A 23,901-nucleotide genomic window follows, 5' to 3' on the forward strand; every position below is an offset into this window, starting at 1 on the left:
TCATGGTTGATACCCAGAGACTTAAAGAGGCCAGTGTCATTTCAGCCAATGTTTAACAAACACTCACAAAATCCACAGGATCAGAATAAAATCAGAGTGGAAAATCTTTGCCTCTGGAGCAGCTCTGGTTTTCAGTTTGCTGGATCATGTGAAATGAGATGGAACTCATCTCCCCGTGCTGTCAATACAGCCATACTGGCTGCTTGGCCTCCAGGATGGTCTGGGCCCCGAAGCATAAACTGTGTAGATATCACAAATATTTGGAGCATTTTAGTTCTGAACAACACTTGCAAAGCATTCAGTATTTCATAAACTGGTAATGGGTCACTTAAAAAAGGATATATACCAAGGCCACAGAGTCAACATTTCACTTTGAAAGGAAAAAGGCAGGAGAATATTTGTCTGTTTTTTGTGTGTTTTTTTTTTCTATTTCTCCTTCAAACTCACCATGTGGCTTTACAAGATAAGAGCTCTCCTACGTTGTCTGGGTTTCATGAAGATTACAGAAATTATGCTTGATCACAACAGTAAACCAACAAACTTCATCTATGACAGTGCATGGGGAGGAATACAAATTTGTTACAATCACAATAAACCAGAGTTGAAATGAAAAGTCGACAACTGCAGAGAGACAGATGAATGAAAAATAATATGATGGAAGACATATCATTTATGAGACTCTGAGACCTTGATATATGGTGACCTCCTTCAAGTGGGTCAATCAGAACCAATTTTGAGAAAAGACAAATGATTTTGAACAAACACCATTAGATTAAACCTGCAAAAAACAGGCTGGAAATGTCAAGATGAAAGCTTCATGATATTACAGAGGAAGTGGGCAAATTCTGTGTGTATGTGTGTGTGTGTGTGTGTGTGTGTGTGTGTGAGAGAGAGAGAGAGAGAGAGACAGAGCTCACTTATATTCACATTTGACCTTTAGATATTCTGCACCATGGGACAGATGACAAATATCTGATCAACAGCTTCTAAAAGGCACAGTTTATGTTTGATGGATGGGAGATGCTGAGATGCATCGATTGCAATTTTCCTGGCCACTTCTAATTTTCTATTAACAATTAAATAACTTGGTTACTTTGCTCTCTTGAAGAATGATTATCATTATTATCATCATTATCATTTTCAATAATAAATGCAATCTGCATCCATTTTCACCAGCAGCATTATGATTCATTTATTGTTATCCAGCTGAGAAATCCAGATATACATCACAAGTTAATAACAGGTCAAAACTTCCACACAAGAAGGATTTGTATCTTTGCCCCCTTCCTCTTGAGTTTCCTTCATTCTGCTGCCTTTTCTTCACAATGTGATAGTTTCTCTTTGGCATGTTACTCTTATCTTGTCCCTCGGCCTCCTCCATGCACTGTTCTGTGGTGTAATGTAGTGTAGTTTTTCATTTATTCATGCAACTTTGTAAGAGAAGGGTGTTTGATTTGATATCAGCTCTCCCTGCTCATATAAAATTACTGTGGAGGTATAAATCAAAATTGCAGTTTTAATTCAACTAACCACATAATTCTACAATCATGCAGCTTTGTGGCAGGCAGACTGAGATATGGCGGGGCTGTGATAAAGAGAGTCAAGACACAGGAGAGAAGGTGCTGAGTGATCATAAAGCAGATTGTTGGAGTTGTCGCAGAAAAGTCGGCGACAGCTGCTCTAACTCCATTTAGTCAGAGTTCAAAAACGCTGGCAAACCAAAGTACTCGTTTCTCTCAAAGAGAAGTGATGAGAGAGAAGAGAAAAGGAGGGGAAAAAAATCAGCATTTGTCCTTGTTATAGCGTCAACACGAATTCAGCATCACATAGACGTGTATTTCCATATTTTGTTGTTTTTATCATTTGTGCATATTATGTCCTACACAGAATGTCTCCTGCAGCAATTGTCACGTTAATGACTAAACACGAGATTCATCCCGCCGGGATAACGCGTGTGAACTTTCACATGGACAATAGCTGGTTCACGCCTTCCTCCGTGAAATTGCAATCGCAGGCTGCTCCATAATGAGGCTTTAGGTTGACTGTGACAGAGCAGATGAGCAGTGGTCAGGCCTCTCTGAGAGCCGGGTCCTGCAGCTGGCAGAGGAATGGCTTCAGCTCAGTGATAGATGGCCTCCATTTACACACCTGATAAAATCCTAGAGAGAAATGTTATCATCTGTTCTCAAATGGACGGACGGTGTCAAGGGGAACTCAGCTGATGTCATCTGGCCGGGTGAATACTAACACTGTTATAGTACACAATGGGCACCATTTTCAAGCAATAAATATGTAAATAGGCAAACAGTGGTGCTTAAAATAATAACAAGATCATCAGTGTGTATCTCTGACACTGCATGTTCTTGCCTGAACTACCCACTTGTTCCTTCAAAGATGGCTTTTCACTGTTACTTATATGGTGTTTCACATGGTTGCAGCCCACAGTGTGTTTCATTTACATATTATGTTTTTGAGGGTAGTGACCCCAGAGGAATGGCTATATTTACCATTGGAATGCTTTGTTGACATTTCTTATGGTTATCTAAAGCTGGCAGACAGACTGCTGGGCACTCAGGTTTGTCCAGACACAATTCCAACAAGGTCTATTTACAATAATACCCCAAAAATGTACACTACAAAAAGAGTGAATTACAATGGTGATATGATTCAACATTATTAAAAAAATATATTTCCTTCAAAGCAATAGTTTACATTGACAGAATTTAAAAACATCATTTACTATAACTTAATTTTGTGCTGTCCTTTCTCATTCGCTGCCAACACAGCTATGGCTTCCAACTAGAGATGTTTTGGCAGTGTGTTGTTGTGCAGTAAGTAGCTTTCACCAGTTTTATATTAGGCTGCCACATTACCATGGGATGAAACTACACCGTTTTATTAAATCTGTGTATTTCATTACCACCGAACCTGCCTTTCTGCTCAGTCCAAACCTTTTCACACACAATTCCCCTGACTATTCACAACACAGAAACTCACATCGAACTCCATCTCAGAAATGTTGACAAAAAAAAGAGAAAAGCTGTGCTCCTTTGTGCTAGAAAATTAATCAGTGGGCAATGATAAGATATGTAATCAATGAAGCACTGAGTACTCTCTAGTTTCTGTCGATGAGGCCACTTTTCTTTGTCATGTAGTGTCGGACATAAAATGAATGTCCTTAGCTTTTGAACTGATGGTCAAATAAAACACCACCTTGGGCTCTATGAAAAATTAGAGGCATGTTTTACTATCGACAAAATAATTGCAGATTTATCAATAGTGAGATAATCATTAGCTGTGGCCATGTTTTGTCCAATGCTACTTTAAATAGGAAGTTTAGATTCATATCTGTCATCTAAAATACTATATATTGAATATTGAAAAAGATATTACAACAAGCTGAGCAGAGTTTAAACAGATCTTTGACAGCTGTTTTTGTTAATGCATTCAGCATATCCTCGGTGACTTAAAGATGGAATAAATAGTATTGTGACTGTAAACTAAATGAGGTTGTCTGTTTAGAATGTAAACCCACATTACCTTCAAACCTGTGCATCATAAATCAACTTCAGCTCCACTTCAATCAATTTCTTGGCAAAAATTCAAGAAAAAAAAAATTATAATTCATCATTTTCTACTCCGGTAAACAATATCCCACACTCTTCGCCCAGCACAGAAACAGTGGCCCACATTCAGGAGGAATCAGATGTATAATTTCAAGTAAACTTATGATAGCTTATTCAAATATTAATATGGATTCTGACAGGGGATGTTCATGAACTTTAATTAATTCAACCACAAAGCTGTTTCAAATTAGTGTTTCCTCATGTTACAAATATTGAACAGCTCTGTTCCAACCAGCCGTTCCTACTTATTATCAGTAACCTCAGGATAGTAACCATCAAATATATCATGTACAGTATTACATGCATCATGTGGTACTGGAGGCACTATGGTCAACTAAGATAAAACACAAATAGTATAAACCACACTAAGGATATATATCGAGAACTGATACTTCTGTATCATGTCAAAGTTAACATCTGAAGTGTCATCCACATGTTCAAATCCTGAAATGTTACTGTGCTTATGTCAATGCATCTATTAAAGCAACACACAACTTTTACAAGATTTCATGTTAGCTCGCTTACTGTGCGTTCACACCAAAAGCTTCCAAAGAGTCAAAAACGCTCGAGGGTGGGCGTCAGACAAGACAGCTCCCAAAACGGCAAATATTTTCAGCCGCTTTGGTCGCTCGTCACGTGACTGACGTCAAAGTTCGATCGCGCTGGTCATTGGGGAGCCGAAATACGAAAAAAAAAGGCAGCCGAAGGACATCTCTATTCTGACAGGTTGCCGCCGAACCGCGTCATAGCTAATTACCCTAAAGTTAACCATGGTTCAACTTCCCATCTGGTGACGCTTCGGACACATTGGAAGTGCAGTGACGCCACATGACGCTTTGGTCGCTTGGATTGGAAGCTTTTGGTGTGAACGCACAGTTAGGCCAAGGCAGTGATGCAGCTTATTATGACCCACGGTTGTGTTTATTTGTTGTTATATTGAATATGGCACTGAGAATCATTAAATATAATTTGTATTGATACTGACCAAAAAAAATGCCTCGTAACCCTAACCCTACCCTTCACATCAGCCTACTGTCATCTGCTGACGTCAAACTCCCAGTTTCTTTATTGCTAAACCAAGTGGAGCCTTTACAGTTGGTGTAAGTCAACGTGGCATTACACAGCCATTATTGTCATTGTAGAACAAAACTTGTTTTTAATTGGAAATCATATCAGACTGGCATTAAAAGCAACATCTAAATCATTATGAGGGAAACATGACTTCCTGTTAATTTGGAGATTAATTAAGTTTTCAATTTCACATCACAATCTCACACCAGGGGACAAACTCAACCTCAAGCAACCTCGTGAGAGAAAGTTTGAGCTCTCATTTGTGTTCAACGTGTAATAATTTACTTCTTCACTAAGGCAAAGCATCCATTTCTCATTAGTATCTGCCTTTTAATGTCCAGATTGTGCGATAAATCACCAGTCCCTGCATCCTCTGATGTGCAGTTTGTATTCACGCTCTTGCAAGTTTAAATGAATATCAAAACTCCAGAAATAATGAACAGCATACAGTGAGGTAAACAGGATGTTAAATATTGAGTATAAAAACAGAGAGTAGCAGATCTCTATTACCTCCAACACCCTGCATGAATATTTCATTTCAGAACGTATTCTCCTTTTGAAAGTGTATTTATTCTTCTCATCTTCTGTATTCAAATGGCAGCCTGTCAAGACCACCCTGGGGCTTCAAAATCTACAGTGTTCTCCATGTGAAATGGATTTCTGCTTTGGCTTTAAATGCATCACAAACAGTGTATATTTCACAGCTTGCCCACAGCGGCTGTGGCATATGTGCTTACTCATAGAGTCAAAACTTTGTTATATTCCCGACCGATTTTAATACGTCCTCTGGCACCGTTCACTTTTTTTGACTTCTGATTCACTGTGTTTTCTGAGCTGCTGACCAGTGAACTATTATTTCCCGCAGCGCTGCACACATATGCACACAGACGCGCGGACACACACTGACACAATGAAGAGATGAGTCCTTGGAGCAGCTCTTGGAATGTGTGAAGGTTTGTTGGTTGTTTGTTCTACTTTGTGTGAACGTATTGTGATGGAAACTAAGCATCTTCTTGAGCAGAGCAAAGAAAGAAAGAAAGAAAGAAAACATTTCTACATAAAAACTGAGCTTCCTGTGTACTGGCCCCAGAGCAGGGCTGAATTCATTCTGGTTTATTACAACTTGACTCATCTGAATGTTGAGTATGCATGTATTGTTAAGACAGAACTGAGACTTAGAGCCTGTAAGTCACTGTTATTGTCATTATTAATTAATCTGTTTTCCCCCTCAATTAATTAATTCAAATAATTACAGTTTTCTATCACAGTTTCCCAGAGACAAATATGACGTCTTCAGTTTTGCTGAACCGACAGCCTGGTTCATTTATGTAACGATAAAGCAACAAATCTTCACGTCTGAAAGCCAAAACCTTAGAGAAGTCTGTGTTTTTGCTTGAAAAATCACAACAACCGAAATTTTACAAAGGCCTCCAGTTAAATGTTCACTTTGCTGTAAAATAGTTGTAGGAGGTCGTACACGAAGACCAACACCACACATTTCCTTGATGATAGAGAAAATGTTAAGTTTCTGCGCTTCCAGCAAAACAATCAGCAGCACAGACGTGTTGCTTTACTACTGATTGCTTGGGCACAACAAAACAAAAAAACAAAATAACCCCCTTCAAAAAGAAAAAAAAAGTTAATGTGAACATGATGACATGATGAAGCAACGGAGTAATAAAATATATGAATTTAGATTTTCAGGCTGGATGGAAAGTGATCAGTGATGTTTGCATCTGCTTGTCAAACACTCTCCCTCCTGACTACAAATCTGCTGCCAACACACAGGGCTGGACTATCCACTGAGGAAGAGAACAACTTCCCCTGAGGACCAGAAATTCTCAAGTTCACTATTAAGCCCTGTGTTGAACCCATCCTCAAACTCTAATAACATCCATTGTGTTCACGAGGAAAATTCTCCAAAAGAAAGTTTTAATCAGTTCCTATAGTATAGAGGATTACGAGGTAACCACTTCCATCAAAGTTTCTCCAGCAAAGTAAAAGAAAATACTTTCTTTTAGGTGCAATGTGGTGGTGCTGTTATCATAATCACTAAAGTGCACTGGGAAAGGTGTACGCTACCAATGATTACATCCCAACCAGTGTTTACTTTAAAGCGAGTTGGCAAGGAGGAAAGTCAGGGTGGAAGACGTCAGCTGATTGTTACAGGCAGGTAAAAAAAAAAAAGTGATAATATCACTGACGAGATGCAGTAGATTTGTCAGGTCTGAAAGTGGAGATGAAGCGGATCACAGTCAGAGCGCATGACAGGACAAGAAGTCAGAGCGAGGGCTGTGGCAAGGTGACACGGCACAGAGTATTAATGCAAAGCTCAGGCTTATGTGATTTTAACTTCACTTTTCATTCAGTACCCCTGAAGACATTTTTTTTTTTTTTTAAGTATATTTTTTGGCGTTTTGTAAGACGCAGGACCCGGACCGGGGACTGTAGCCTCTACATGGGGCGGCCATCTTAACCACTGCGCCACGCACCGCCCCGCCCCTGAAGACATTTTAAACTACAAGACCTGAAATGGTTAAAGTTTGTGTGTTTCACATAAAACAACTACAAAAATAATATGTCAAAACACACACACACAAAAACTGTGACACAAAGTCAGCAACGTTTTGTAGTGGGGCTAAAAGAAAAAATTCAGTATTGATTGATCTGTTTTTTTGATTATAATTTATTTTATTTACTAATTTACTTTAGTCTTTAAAATGTCATGACATGGTGAAAAATGTACAAGGTGACATAAGACTTCCTCAATATTTATAGTTTATAATAACCCCTCAGGATTCACCACAACTCCTAAAATATGTTTCTTGTAAAAAAAAAAAAGCGTTTGCTCGAGCCAGAAGGCAACAGTGCACATGCACGTATGTGCACATGATCAGCATGGTGCCACCTCCGCCTCGTTCAGAGCCAGGAAAAACCCTGAGTAAACCTCAACACTAATGATGCAAATGTTTGCAAACCCAAGTGCCAAAGGAATCTTTTATACTGCTTTGTTCAGGGCTACAGGTCTACCAACACACACACACACACACACACACACACACACAGCCTGACCTTGATAAGAGCCGTGCGAGTTGTGAACTTTAACAGCCAAATAAAGCACAAGTAAACAGAAAACAGCAGCGTTACCACAGTGGATTAGCCCGTAGAGCTGACTGTGGTGGGAACAACATGCTCCCACTCCATCAAAACACAAACACTGGCTACATACTCAGACCTTGGAGCAGCCTTCTCTCACCTCCCTGATTACCTGGAGTCACAGGCCGACCTGCCTTGCATAACATTACACTCTCTGAGTGTGTGTGACTTTGTTTTAATACGGGGTCCAAAACCTGGGGGCCCGTTATACTTGTGGGGCCCAACAGCCTTGATGTAAGGGTCAGGAGCTCAGCTGTGATGGCTAAGGTTATGATAAGGGGTGAGGGAATGGGATGTGTGTGTGTGTGTGTGTGTGAGGGGCTGGGAGGAACGGAGCTCCACCATTGGCCCTCCAGTCAAGGCCAGGACTGTACGCTGACAGCAGTCAGCACAAAAAGAACAGCTGACGTGGCCCAACTGCTGACTGAACGCAGGGGACAGGACTCCCTCTCAGCTGTGTTTATGTGTGTGTGTGTGTGTGTGTGTGTGCAGAGCTACAGCTTTGAACTAAAAATATTTGCTTTATTTTAAACCAAATATGAGGAGTCTTCAAACACAAATCTTTGCTCTTTCCACTCAGGTGTTACAAGGCCAGACTGAGAGCGGAGAACACATCCTCTACCTCATAACTATTTATAGCCCTGTACAAACGATGAGTGTGCAGATATGATAATGATGTCATAGGTTAAAAGGCCTTACAGTGTTGCACTCAGCACAAATAAACACAACCAGGATATTGCTGTAGATGCAGCTTTGAAGCAAAAGCAAATTTAGTAACGGCAGTATTTTCAGCGGCAGAAGAAGTGGAAGTGGCGGCCCCTGAACTTGTGCTGGAATCATCAAAATATCTGTGAAACTAAGGAGCTAATCATTCATCACCGGAGATGCAATTTCATACAAAGAGAAACGGCGAGGGTGGAGAACGAGGGGGGGCGGGGGACAGATGATATAAATTTGTTGAACATCAGTGTTTATGCCTCTAATATCTCCGGCTCTATTAGATCACTGCAGGTGATGTTGCAAATCGATGAGCAGGAAACTTTTATTTACACCGGCACATTTAGATCTTATTGTGATATAGTGAAGTCTTTGAAGTTTTTTTTAATGAGACTCCCATCGATTTCACACATCAAGTTCAGTCTAATGCCGTCTGTTTGAAGTCGGAAATTATAATCTCGATGACGTCACGGTAATGTCATCAGGGTTATCTCACGGAGTCTGCATCCAAACACCGCGGCAGTGGGATCTGGGATCTGGGATCTGCTGCCACTCCAGAGGGTGGGAATGATGTGTGATTAAGTTGATCTCAAGATAGCTCATGGGAAATGTAGGCGAAGGCTTGTCAGAGCATGATCCACACGTCTGTCTTCAGTCTGTGTGGAAATGCAACACTAAATCTCCGTTAAGGTATTTCCTAAGGCCGCTCCTGCTCACTTATAACAAGTTAAAGGTATCTGGGAGGTATTTTTCTGAAGGAAACACTTCTTCCGGTTATATAATAGAATAGAATATCAATAGATTCCTCTGTGATCCCTGAATGCAACTCTATTATAACAACTTCATTCTATTAAAGCAGATAACAGCGGCACGGCCGTTTCGGCTAATGCTGTGTTCAAGGCAGGCTTTTGAAACCGTAAGTTACAGCTTCAAGTCACAACTACGACTTGGTAGCGTTCCAGGTAACCCGTAGCTCGTGTTTTTACCGTCCTGTTGTCTGTGAAAGTTCCCTATAACGGCCACTCGTAACTTCCGACCCGTGAACTCGTACCAGATCGAACTGGTATGACTTCACAGGAAGGAAAAACACAAAGTACGAGTTTCCTTGAACGCACCATGAGTTAGCAGCCCCCCGCCCTTGTCAGGCATCAATTGGTCCTCGTGCTACGTCACCACATTCACGCGCATCCCTTGGCTGCACACACAGCCCTTCATGCCGTTCTCTCCCCTCATTGGATAACACTTGTATCCCACAAGGAAAATTTTCTCCTCGGGTTACAGCAGAGCAGAGTGACGGAGAGACTCGTGTTTAGGCTGAAATACTTCATGTAAGTGATTGCTGACGGAAAATAGGACTATTTAGGACTTATATTAACAAAAACATTCCACTGATATCTGCTTTAAAAAAAAAGCAAACTGTGATCCAGGACTATGCACTGTTTATGTTATCTTGTATGGAAAATATTCATACAGAAAATTTTCCATTTTAAAATACAAACTTAGACAAAAGTAGGGGAAAAAAAGTGTTTCCATTCAATTCAATGAAGACAATGTTAAAATCAAAGATCGCCCACAATGTCTCCCTCCCTGTCTGACTGCTGTGTGGCAAAGCCGTGGCTGCCATCTTTGATTGTGTAAACTTCAATAGAGACGACCTGGTTTTGTTGGTTTAACTCCTGTTCTCCTGTCTGTTAGCTTGCAGCCGTCTGGAATCAGTCTTTGGCAGCCAGTGCATTTCCTGCCACTGAGCGAGTCTGTATACTTTCAACACTGTTTCACATTTGATGAGCGGATCCTCCCCCTAAACTGTCTGGCTTCAGGCCAATAACCAACACAGGATCCTGATAGATAGAAAATAATCTACTGGATCAGGAGTGGACATTGATATCTGTTTATTTCTATAAAACATCAGAACTCCCTGGACAACGCCCATCATCATTTCATATGTGTCCAAGAGTCTAAGCTGCACAGACTGAACCGACATCAAGGGAAGCAGCAAGCGTCCCGTCTCATTAAAGAAGTTAGACTCGTGAAAATATAATGAATGACACATACAGACCTTGACTTCAACTCACACCGACATATCATGTGATTTTATATAGCCTGCTGCCCTATATCCAACCAAACAAGGCCGGTGGCTTCAAACTGAGGTGTTGAGCCCTAACACTCAAAAACATTTGATATGTTTATTGTAAAGATTGTTCCCATACTGCATGAACAGTGACAATCAGAGAGACCCAAGAACATGTCAATTCATATTTACATAATATTACAAGAGGCTCAAGAGCTTCATAAATGTGTTAAAACTAAGTTAAAATGCCCACAGTGGGCGTAGATACCTGAACACACTAATTATTCAATTAACCCTGAATGTTGAGGCAGCCAAGATGGAACATTTTTTGTAGTGTGGCACCGGGAACCTCTCCAAACCAACTGCGTCGTTTCAAATTAAAAGCCTTGATAAATCCAAACTAACTGCGTCGTTTCAAATTAAAAGCCTAAGCAAATCAGTCAGTCTACTAAAGCCTTCAGAAAGCACACATCTGACTGAGGTGGAACTTCACCACGCAATGGGCTGTATGTGTGTGTGTGTGTGTGTGTGTGTGTGTGTAAACTTGTTCTGTGACAAGGCCACGGCAGACAGCTCGCTGTTTCCACTCCTGTCACAATAATGAAAACAAAGTCACACCACCGACCCCACGGTGCTCTGGTGCAGGTTTGCGCTTTCCACAATCCACACAATATCTAGTAGGCTATTCACGCTGTCACACGCACTGTGCAGTGCGCCTAACGGGATCCACGTTACGCAATCCGCGTGTCAAACCGTGTGTATCTTGAAATAATCCGGGACAACGTCTAGCTACGGTACAAATTACACGCACCATCAAAAAAAAAAAAAAAAAGCGGTGCCTTGACAAAGTGGCAGAGAAAGTAAGCATTTGGTTTCCCTGACCGGGGGGGCGAGGGGTTGATAAACCCACCCGCCAACCACACACGCATAAATACACGAATAAACACACACAACTCCAGCTACGGAGCAAACAATTGTGGTGATGCAAAGGAGGAATATAAACTTCAGCAGCCACACAGCATTTGAGCAGAAGACTGACAACCAACTTACTTTTCCTGCATGACATTCTCCTTGATGGCTCCCAGGGAGGAGGAGTGGTTCCCCTGCTGGAGTCTGCAGGTGGCCAGGTGCCGCTGGTGCTGATCCTTCAGACAGGCGTTTTCCTTGCAAAGATCCGTAACCTGGAGCTCCAGCTCCTCGATCCGGACCCTCTGCTTCTCCAACAGCCCCTGCTGGGTCTCGATGATCTTGTTTAGCTCCGTCAGATACTCCGCCGCCTTGCTGGGGTTCTCTGTCGGGTTCTCCATCTCGTAAAAGCCCCGCTGCCCGTCCATGAAGGCAAAAAAAAAAAAAAAAGAAAGAAAGAAAGAAAGAAAGAAGAAAAAGAAAGAAATATCCACCCAAGCGCCCTCAGCCTCTGACACACACACACGCACGCACGCACGCACGCGCACACGCTCAGTAGTAGTAACAGTGAGCGCTGTCAGACCCAGAGACCCTCCGTGGCTCCGACATGGCCGTGGCTCGTCGTGTAGTAGTGGCCGCTTGGCCGTCAACTTCTCCGGGTTTGTTGCGCCGCTTCGCTTCGCGCCGCCGCCGCCGCCGCGTCCACCAAAGCTCTGCACTGCAATAGCTTAACTAACCCTCAGCCCGCCGCTCCATACATGGGGAAAAGCGTTTAACTCTTTCAGGGCTGGAGGCTCCGCGCGCTCAGCCAACCACCACCTCTCCCTCTCTCCCTCTCTCCCTCTCTCTCTCCCTCTCTCTCTCTGGGTTTTGGTGATGTGGGAAACAAATCACGCGGCGACTTTGGCCACGTCCAGCCTGCCTACTCAACAGGTAGGTTGAGTTTCTGTGGTGCAAAAACAACACACACACATACACACACACACACAGGTGCGCGCGCTCACCTCACTTAGACAGCAGATTTCTCTGTGTATCCCTGCTCTGGTGTCAGATCTGTGTCCATGCATGAGGTAGATTTAGCACTGACTCCACATCCCCTCCCTCCACCAGCCCCTGCACACACACACAGCAAGTCGATTCCTTCCTGGGTGCCTGGAAATAGCCCGTTCAATCAAGTGAAGGAAAACAGAGAGAGAGAGAGAGAGAGAGAGAGAGAGAGAGAGAGAGAGAGAGAGAGAGCACTTTAACATATTAGAAATGTTTACATATGTTTATATAAATGTGATAGTTTTGTAATCCTTATAAAGAGCCCTTCATGCATGGCTGGATTATCTTGTCAGGGGGGGGGGCCCTCAGGGAAAAAATTAGCTTCCAGGGCCCCCATCTGATTCCTGCACTCCCCCCTCCCTCTCTCTCCCTCTTTATGCAATGTATTCATACCGATATATTACTTGGCCTTGTTGCTTGCTGCATGTTTAAACAGATGGATGTGTGAGCACAATGTAGTAGCCTATGTTCCCGGACGGAAGCAGCAGAGCAAGGTATCAATATCTATTTAGTTTATATTGACGTTTTATCTCTCCTTAGGAACTGTTGTCTATCTACACACTATTTGTAGTCATAGGTGTCTGTCTGATAAATGTCTTCACTCCACCGTCCGTGAGTCTACTTTCCAAGGTGAATCCTTTTTTTATGAACTATGTGCTCCACTAAGTTCACCAGCTACTCACTAATTTTGTCAATGAATGAATATAATGTGAGTGTGTCTTGTCCCCTTTTTTTGTCTGCAGACAGCTGCCTGCTGGAAACAGTTCCCCGTGGCTCTGAGGAACTGAGTTTGGTGATTAGTCCCTGTGGGATTTTCAAGCATCATAGCAATTTGATGATCAGGTAAAGTCCTTATGTTGTGTTATCTCTTAGCAGTGCATATTTCATACATTCCTAACCAAATTTATAGTAAATGAAATCACCGCAAACCAGATGTGAAATTGTAAATTTGGGTCTTTTGAAGCCCAAGCGGCTGTAGAGCCCTGTGTCCACTTTCCCCACAGTCTTCATACCAGGAAGTCTCTTTTCCCAGATTTTTTATTAACCTCTCTGTCAGCTCTGTACTCTTACTTTTCGCGCTACCTTGACCAGTAACCCAGCTTTAAGTGCACAGCTGCACCACAGTTTAATGCCACGTTACACTTTATTAAACCTGCAACCTGCCCATTAAGCTGGCATCAGCATTAGAATATTCATTTTAAAGAACTCCTCCAGAGGGAGTATGGGTATTAGAGCGAGGGGAGCTCATTAAAAAAAACTGGAACCTATAAAATCATTAAGATGTTTTCTAATACTGAACCATCAACCACCCCCCCCCACCTTCACCACCACCACCACCCCTTCCTTGGAGGACTTTGTGTGTGTTGGTGGCTCAAGGGGCTGAGGTGCACACAACATGATCATAGTGTAAGTGCTGTGCTGTAGAAACCACAGCCATGTCCTTTGTTAGATATAAAAGCTTTTTCTTCTCCCAGAGGACCATTGCTAATACAGCCCATAACTGATCATATGCAGATGTAGCAGCTGTCTTTGCATGTGTGTCCTCTCTCTCTCTCTGTGCTAACACCCTTCTCACCTGACCTTTGCCTGGTAATTTCTAGTATGAATGCTGTTGCATACCCTGCACCGGTGTGGACCACTCAGCTGGTCCCCCGTCGCAGAATTACCATTTAGGACCATTAACCAGCAGCCGTATAACAGAGAACCTGCTTTGCTTTACTGGGAGCTGGAAACACACTGCACCACTATCATTTAGATCAGTGGTTCTCTGGGCTCCTTGAAGAGGCTCCCAGGAAAAAGGCCACTGATTGATTTTTTACTATAAATCCCATCCATAAATAACACAATGACAGGATGTGGGGCTATGTTGCTCATGAGGATCAAACACTTTCTGCAATAAAACATCTAAAAGCAAATATCTAATCAGAGGGGGGTCCATGCATTTGTGTCAATTTATTGGTTAGCCTAAACATAAGAGATACTCATCCGAATTTCTACTTATTTATTTATTTTTTAATTGACAGGACAGCTGTAGAGAGACAGGAAATGGGGGTACACAGGGCCGGCCGCTGGCATAAACACTGTATGCGGTTGTTTAGGGCCACAGCCGTTAGGTGGGGGGCCACATGATCAGAAAGGTACCGGGGTTCATTCAAGTCATTTAAACATCCTGAGGTCTGCACGTGCACGCTATGAGCTTTATATGTAATTTGAAGTCAATATGCAGCTTCTTTATCTCACATTTGAGACATTTGGTGAAAATAGAACGGCAGAATGACAACATTTGTGCTCAAAAAGTACAAAATTTCATTTTAGACTTGTTTTCTACACTTATCTATTACTGTATTCATATCCTATTTCAAGCACAAAAAAACAGTTCATTCTCATGACTGAAGATGTGTTTTCACAAGGGATTTGAAATTTTTCAAAAAGCAGACCTCAAATTTCCAGCATTTGGCCTAAATTATTTCTTTCTACAGTGTTCTAGGACAAACTGGCCTCAGTGTGCTTACAGCGGAGGTTCTAATATTTAGACATAAAACACTTGAGTATTGTTACATCTGCAAGTATCTTAAAAAGATAAATTTAAGAAAATATGTAAAAGTCGAGAAAATGGCCTCAAACCTCAGAGGGCATAAACACGTCTGTATTCAGTTTTAACCAGTGATTTGGTGTTTGCGCTTAGAGTGGGCCACAAACAAAAATCTTGTTTAGGGCCACCAAAATCCTAGGGCCGGCCCTGGGGGAACAGAGTGGGGGAATGACATGCAGCAAAAGGCCACCGGTGGAATCGAACCGGGTGAGGACTATACTGTAGCCTCTGCATATGTGAATTTCTGGTGGTGAATTTCTTGGGGACAGTAAATCTGTCTAGCTACAGTACAAATTACACGGACCATCAAAAAAAGAAAAAGCGGTGCCTTGACAAAGTGGCAGAGAAAGTAAGCATTTGGTTTCCCTGACCGGGGGGCGAGGGGTTGATGAACCCACCCGCCAACCACACACGCATATACACGAATAAACACACACAACTCCAGCTACGGAGTGGAATCGAACCGGGTGAGGACTATACGGTAGCCTCTGCATATGTGAATTTTTGGTGGTGAATTTCTTGGGGACAGTAAATTATTAATCTGAATCTGCTCTACCCACCGAGCTTAACAATGCCTAAATCTGAAGTGAAAGATTTTGGTTAAATGTTTGAAAAATGAAAACTGATTAATATATTTGTGTCACTTTCAGTTTACAGCCGGTTGCCAACACCCAAGACTAGAGTTCATCTCCACATCACTGCAGCAAGGTGTCATCAACACTGAATTGACGTATAGATACAAAATAAACGTTGAGTTGCGTAGTAAAATTAATTCGATTTTTACATGGACAAAACCTGAAAATGAACAGAAACGATGATCATGCACCCGTTTGAACTCGTAAAGTCCCTTCAGTAAAGCAGCTCGGTAGGTATAGGTACACACTTTCATGAATGATGTGTCCGATTTAAAAAAAACTCTTAAGTTTTCGGTTTCTTTTCAGTCATAACAGGGTAAGAGGAACAAAACGGAGGCAGTGGCATGAAACAAAACCTCGGGCCAGACTCATGGCAACTACTGTACACCGTTAACATTTTTCCTGGAGCCAGTAAGGACACCACACACACATCTCCTCCTGCTCTATACTCTACTCTACCTCCATACATCTCATCATGTGTGAAAATGCAGCAGCTTCATCTTCTGTCCTCGCTGTGTGAAATCATTTCTGCACATATCCAGAGCGAATGAAACACTACACGGTCTCCTCTGTCTGTGGAGAAAATGGTATTTTTTCTGTCAAATGTGCAGACGACCCAGGGTAATTCTGTTCTGACATGCCACCCCACCCCCCAACACACACACACACACACGTTTTTATAGATTATACCTTATATACCTTATATCATGGTCATCACCAGCCTGTTGAGATAATAAAACCATTTGTCTTTTCTTGCTTGCAAAGAGACAAAGACAAGCAGATATATCCTTTAACGCACTATGACTACATCACCAGGCACAAACATGTACACGAGCTTGTTAGGTGGAGCTGAATCCCCTGTAAGGAAGACAGCCATTATAATCAATCCCATTGAGGATTCTTTCTATTTAATGCACAGAGAGTGACAGTTAAATTCTTCTCCCTGTGTTTAAGTTGTTATTGAATTCAAAGTAAAAGTAAGATTCTGTTCTCTTTTCTTTTTGGCACACTGGGATGTGTTCTCATGAAGAATAAAATAAAAATAAAAAACAGCGGGAGAGGCAGACCACATACGAAGTCTGTCATTATCCCTGACACTCATTTGCTTTGCAGCTGCTGGATGCTTCTCTCACACAGTGGTTGCCCTCTAGTGGTTCTCCGTGTTCAGGACACAGGCGAGTGATGGGACCAGTGATGTTTGACAACTCTGAATCCATTTCCTATAGCTCAGTACCTTGGCGGTGGAGGGTTTTGAGCAATGAAACGTCATGATAAGACACAGAATTTATCTAGTCCTGTCTGCTAAATGCAGGGCTCTAACAGCTAGAGGGAGGAGGAGGAGGAGGAGGAAGAGGCTCGCTCATTGTCTACTGACAGACACAATACAGCGGGGCTAAATCCTCCCTGCCATCACCTGCCAACCACTTTGATGCATTGCACCACATCTCCCAATGAGAAAGTGGGGAATGATAATGTGCATAATTCACAGGAAAGATTCTGTGATCCCTTCCTTCTAGAAATCTTCAAAGCACGGAAGGGTAGAGGCAGAGTGAAATGCAGAAAGAGGAAATTTTTCCCCCCCTCTTTTTCAGAAGTTATATTTAGACATTCAGGGTATTCTTCTCTCCTACTGATGTATTTGGTTCGTTGTTGCGGCTGCACGCCGCTCGGCCACAGCAAAACGCACACGTAGTTTTCCTCCGCGTGCCGTTTCCAGCCGGTATTTTCTGGAGCTTTGGCTCACACGTCGAATCTTCAGCTTTATGTGGGAATGAGAGTGTCATCTTGCAAAAAGGCCAATGTATCAAAGGTTGCTACAGTAACAGTGATAGTACAGTAGCTGCTGTAATGCCCGATCCCATATCCCCCCCCCCCCCCAGATGAAAGAACGACACACTGGAGTGGCTGAAGTGCTCATCTCATGCTCCTGTGCAGACACCAATAAAGCAAAACCTGGGCCAAAGTGTGAATTGGAAAACACACTTGGGAGCGTCTGTTATTCTTGCCAGCTCAAAGCTTGTGATTCAGTTTGCGATGCTGTCTTTCTTCATGGTTTAAAATGTTTCGGGTTTTTTGTTTTTGTTTGTTTTGTTGTTGGGTTTTTTTTTCAAAACCTCAGCAGAGAGTTTCCTTTTCTTCAGCATGGTGAGTTACTGCTTGAGACGGGACATTGTTGTCCCTAATGAGTTAAAGAGCTATAATGGCCTCAAATTTATGTACGTGACCTCCGGAGGCTGCTTGAAATTTAAAATCCGACTCAATAACTTTTTGTTTTCACTGTTCCTAAAACACATTAGTGTTTTTATGGACCTAAACTCATCAAACAAGATTTATGGTTTATTTAAAATCAAAAACAAAGGGTCCAACTGGCTTAGATATACAACCCACATAGGAGCTGGGACAGAGAATTTTCCTGTAGTGTGTTTGTGGTGGGTTTGGGGTCATCTATTGTGTATTGTATGGTAATTACTTTGTGTGTTATAATAATATTGCTCAAATGAAGGTATGTGATTTGATATTGTTCTATGTTCTTTTTAAACTTTATGCCAAGATTGCTACAGTGAGATGTATTTGTATAATTTTGTAGACTGTGCAATGGCAAATATTTGAAATCTTGTAATGTCAATGATTTGAATTACAGTATGGCATGTGAAATTGGACAGTGGTGGGTTATGTGACCAAAAGACATTTGAACACACCAGGTTGTTCGCTTAAAATAGATCACAGCAGAGTGAGTCCTATCAGTGTGCGGTGGTTTGCTTATTTTTGATCTAGCCTCTATTAGTGTTATTGATGTAAGAGATTCTACAAGGTTAGCCACCAATCTTATCTTATCTTATCTTATCGTATCCTTGTGATTGACCATTGGATTCAGCTGTGGTTATTAATGACACCCAGAGTGTTATTAATTCATCCTTCATTTGCCGACAGCAGCAGTGATATTTCTGTCATATTTCATAATGATGAGCATTCACAATGAAGGAGTTCAATAAGTATTTCACTAATGACAAGAAAATAAACAGAGTGCAAGTGATGGAACTGAAGAAAACATCAAAAGTAATTGGAAACTGCAAAATTGAGCACTGAGAAGCAATTAGTGTAATTAGTTAACAAATCCACCTTGAAATTTGCTTGGTTTGTGGACTGCAAAAGAGAAAACACACACGCACACACACACTGTCATTTCCACTTTATATCGCACACTTTTTCCTTTTTGAAAACTATGCATATATTTTGTTACTTTCATTGCTTCTTTAATTAAAACTTGCAGAAATTCAAGTAAGTGGGTTAACTTTAACTGCATGTTCATTTTTTGGGAAATGACTTGTAAAATTCACACATCTGACCCCGGGGCTTCAGAGCAGCACTGTGAGGGAGGTTTTTGTCACAGCCCCTGCACAGTAGCTTACAGAGCATTTCTTTAGGTTTACTTCAATCTAAGGTTTAACAAACCTTGAAACAGTGGTTTAAATGTGTTTTGAGTGTTACTGGAGCCTGAAAGAGACGGTCCCTGTCATAAATTCTACCAAGTCCCTGAATGCAACCGGAGAGAAGAACACCATGGGGACAGAACCCTAAAGTTTCAGCTCAGGTTTATCATTATTTTTCTGCAAAATTGACTAAAACCTGTGAGCTGGACTGAGCTAGAAAGATTAAACCTAGCACCAAGTCTGCAAAATATGTGCATATGCTTCTCAGGAAATGAGTTCAAATCAGCCACATGATGGTGCTGGTCAAAAATACCATTTTCAGAAGGCCACGCCCCTCTCAGCGTTTTCTGCCATTCACCTGAAATTTGGCCATGAAGTCTGCCATGATGGATTCTTCGCTCATCAGAGTATTGTTAAAGGAGCATTATCGCAAATACAGCAGTAATAGCATAAAATAAGATGAAATATGCAAAAGATAGGTCGGGGGGAGCCATAACTAAATTTACAAAAAAAAAATAGACAACAGTGTAGTGTCTGTGGGGCAAATGCAGAATTTGTCTTTGATATGATGTAAAGCCGTTGTTGCCGTTGTTGTGGTTGTGCGCGACGTAGAGCTGCCACTTCCACTAGCGAGTTTTCTTTTTCCTTTCCCCAATCGCACGTTCATTCAGCCTGGTGAGGGAGGAGGAGGGGTGGGGGGTGGGGGGACTTGTTTTTCTTATCACCGAACGAGGCTGCTCTCTCTCTGACAGCTGCCCACTTGTTTATATCTGATATGCTCCGCCTGGCTCCATCTAGTGGCCGAATTAAGAATTTGGATTTGCGATAATGCTCCTTTAAAAACAGTACGATGAACAGAACTGTTTTTAGGTTTTACTTATACAGAAGTTATTTGTACAGTAACTGGAGTAATAAAGAGGAAAACAGAGGACAGAGCAGCCGCAACAGCTCAGGAATGTGTTTTGAAGACACATTTACATTTGATCGCCTCCAGAAGTGGTTTAGCAGATCCCATCACAGTCTGTCCTCAGTGCATCTCAGGCATTTACACCTGCACCTTTTGACTGGTGCAGGAGCAGGGCTCTGCTGACTGGCAGTGACATCGTCATGGGCCATAGTCTGAGAAATGCTGCCCTAAAGGGTGCGTCTGTGGCCTGGGGAAGCTGTCTACCCAAAATAAAGCTGCTCCCAGTGATCAGAAAACATTCAGATCATCTATTTGCATTCCAAGCATGTAATGAGATATTTTGAATAGTGTCACTGTCGTGTGAAAATGGTAGCCTAGTTTGATTTGTTTGTGTGTCTATGATGGTCTTTTGGGAATATAAATACAGACTGCAGACTGGTGATTTCCCAGGATGCCTGAAACATACAGTACTATACTGTGCATGCATGACAACACCGGGCTCTACTCTGAGCTGTACTTTGCGTGCTGTGTTCAAATGCAACTGTTAAAGCTGCATTTGAACTAAACAGGATTTTTCCTGTGGCTATGCTACATTTTTACCTTAATTAAAAAGCTCCCGAGTAATTGTGATATTTAACTTCATGACTTGTGACTTGTTATGAGTGAGAACGGCGTCTCATGGCAGAAAACCAACCTCCACAATCTTTTGTTTATGACAGTTAAGACTACTTATATACATGTCGTAACATCGTATATGTTATATAACGTTATCCAAAAACAAATGCACATGGCCAGGAGGAGAGTTAGCAAAACAGAGGAAAGGCAACCAGGCTTACATAGTTCCTCTTTAACAGAAGACAATGTTCAAACTGTCTCAGGCATTGTTTGTTAATTGTTGGTTTATCAGAGTATTGCTAGACAAATTCATCTCTATATAGAGAGACATATACAACTACACACATATGAGCCATATGAGCCTGTATAGATAATCCTATAGTGATGGCACAGTCCACCCTCTCTCCACCATCTCACCCTCTGTCATTTCACACACCTTTGTTATTGTGTATCTCAGGTTGATGATTTTTGTTCTTTAGGAATGTGCGATAACCAGATAACATTTTTCCTGTGATTACAAGAAATTTTAAATGTTGTAATTTTAGCCATAAAGGCACTATACAGTATGGAAGTTTTTGTTTTTTTGCCAGTGCAAAGATGCCAGTTCTGGTAGAAGTGAAAAGCTACATAGAAACATATGGCTGCCGTTGTCTGGACAAAGTCAACATGTTTGAGCTCAGAGCTACCGGGTTAGCTACCGGGGCGCCCTGAAGGGAAAAGTTATTCTAACCAAGGGGGCAGTTGTCGGTCTGAGAAGTGAAGCTCACTTCCGCGTTTAAAAAACTGCAATCCCCCCAGCTTCCTCTGGGGGCTGGTGTCAGAAGGGAGCATTCTCCATAGACCCCCATGTTAAAATCGCCGACTTTACATCCTCAATAAACATGTTAAAAGCCTGGTGTCGGCACGTTTTTTTTTCTCAATCGATAGTTTCTACCCCCGCACACACTCTGAGGGGGGTGAAATTTTTTTTAACTCTACCGTTTTACTGTTATTAGGTTAAAACTCTGGCCAATTAGGGCGCGGAAACATTGAGTGACAGGTCCGAGCAGCTCCGTGGACAGCTGCTTCGAGGCCAGTGGGCGGGTTCTCGGCCGGCCAATCCAACATGGCGCTGCTCAGGCCGCCATATTTGAGTCACAAAAACGACTCCCCAAAACCAATGGGTGACGTCACGGATGCTACGTCCATATTTTTTTACAGTCTATGATTCTAACCAAAATCTGTTTCTAGACAAAATTATTGTTTTTGTGCCTAAATCTGTTATTATAGTAACCATGGTGATGAATGTGAGGGCTCCTTTTTTGGAGATACCTATATGTTAAAAAAAAACAAAAAAAAAACTACCTGTATGGTTGTTCTGGTGCAAGGACTAGCTGTATTATAACATCTTGTATTGTGAATGCAACAATGGCTGAAGGAAAACAAACACATTACAAATAAAAACGATCATTTTATAAATTGCTTTTCATATGCTGTGCTCAGTGTTATCAATTTCTTAAAAGCAGGATACATGATACATGATACATGATGCAGCCATTGCAGACCCATCCAAGGTTAGATGACTGACTTTTCAATAAATATTGGTCATTTTTAGATATATTACAGGCTTGGAGAATACAATGCATATTGAAAACACATCTGCGCTTCTTTGTCCGTCTGACAAAGCTTTGGCTCCTCAGCTGAATTTTCTCAGACAGCCGAGGTTCTCAATACTGAGATCCATCAGTGGCCACCACACAGTGTATTTCATTTGCCTGTGTCCAGTATGATATCAGCACTTCCCATCGTCTGCCTCGGATAGATACGCACTCAGTCGAAGCCAGCAGTGACATGCTATCTAACATCAGACATCTGTGGTTAGTTTGTCAACACGATGAAGACAGGTGCTATGACATCCTCTCCTCTTTAGTCAAACAAAGAAGACAATGCTGCGTTCAGTGCTGTGTTATTTTTTCAAAGATAAATGTTTTCTGTTTTTTGTTTTGTTTTAATTAAATCAATGAACATTAAGTTGCTCTGTTACAATTACATTTACTCATTTGGCAGATGCTTTTATTTAAAGCAATTTCTATATTCCCGGCTACCCAGAGATCAGTCCATTTTAATAGCACCATGATAACACTGATGGCCGTTATCATTTTGGTATAATCATGACACTAAATTTCTATACTGTTTCCTGTCTAATAGTAATCAGTGTTGGTAGCAGAAAGTGCAAACTGAGGCAGAAGCCTGGCTGTGCCAGCTGAAAATATTTCAAACTGAGAAATAATGTGTTATCTTGATGCTTTATGACTCAGGTTGAATGTGCAGAGATAAGACACATGCCAGCATGCTGCCAACATCTGTAGCGTCAGTACATTGGCTGTCAGATAAAAGAACTGTGAGAAAGAAGATCAGAGGCAGAAAGGGCAACTAACGGGGAACTAAGAGAAGGTAAATAACAAGTAACAAATTACATAACTCATACCACATATTTATTAGGACTAAAAATGTATTTAGTATTTAATAGTACAGTACAGTGCAGTATGGAATAGCACAGTATGGTATGGTATAGTACATATGGCCTGGTACAGTACTGTATAGTATAGCACAGCGTAATGTAATATAGCATTGTCTATAGTGCAGCATAGAAAAGCATGGTAAGGAGCAGTACAGAAGTATGGTATGGTATTATATAGTATGGCATGGTGCAGTACAGTATAGTATAGCACAGCATAGTGTATTATACTGTAGCTATATGGTACCTGCAGTCATAGCCCAGGCATTAATCAGAGCCACAGCTTTAACCAGCTCAGCCAGGCAGAGCAGAGCAGAGCAGCAGCAGCAATCACAGCCAGTAGCTGTTGGATGGAGCAGGGATACATAATGTAAAATGTCATTGTTCTTTTTTCTGTTACTTAGTATCTGCAGCACGCCAGCAAACTGACAGAGCTGGCGGTGTATTACAACTGGACCGCACCAACACACTAGCCTGTTACTATAACTACACAAAAATTAAGAAGAGTTAAGTGTGAGGAAATGCAAAGCAGGTCAGACTAAAATGATGTTTTAGTCAAAGTGTTTCAGTTCATTTTGGCTCATTTCTCTAATGAGAAAAACATTTTTCAAAACATTAAGCTCAAACCT

General features: G+C 41.7%; 1 protein-coding gene across 5 annotated transcripts in view; it reads right to left on the minus strand.

The window, feature by feature from the left end:
* The window catches only part of iqsec1b (IQ motif and Sec7 domain ArfGEF 1b), a 204,000-nt gene extending 191,656 nt beyond the window's left edge, over window positions 1–12,344 (minus strand). For 3 of the 5 annotated variants that reach the window (XR_015035841.1, XM_085776542.1, XM_085776535.1), the window contains exon 1: window positions 11,692–12,030. Coding sequence is in view for 4 of the 5 variants with exons in the window: in XM_085776542.1 (XP_085632668.1) it covers window positions 11,692–11,975 (284 nt within the window). In the remaining variant the exon portion in view is untranslated. Of the gene's footprint in view, window positions 1–11,691 lie in introns of all 5 variants that reach the window. The other 2 variants (XM_085776537.1, XM_085776536.1) reach the window with 2 other exon arrangements.
* Window positions 12,345–23,901: the final 11,557 nt, after the last annotated feature.

This window comes from Trachurus japonicus, chromosome 5, assembly GCF_045865225.1.
Source record: "Trachurus japonicus isolate A0001 chromosome 5, Traja_1.0".
In the NCBI taxonomy this organism is placed as follows: Eukaryota; Metazoa; Chordata; class Actinopteri; order Carangiformes; family Carangidae; genus Trachurus; species Trachurus japonicus.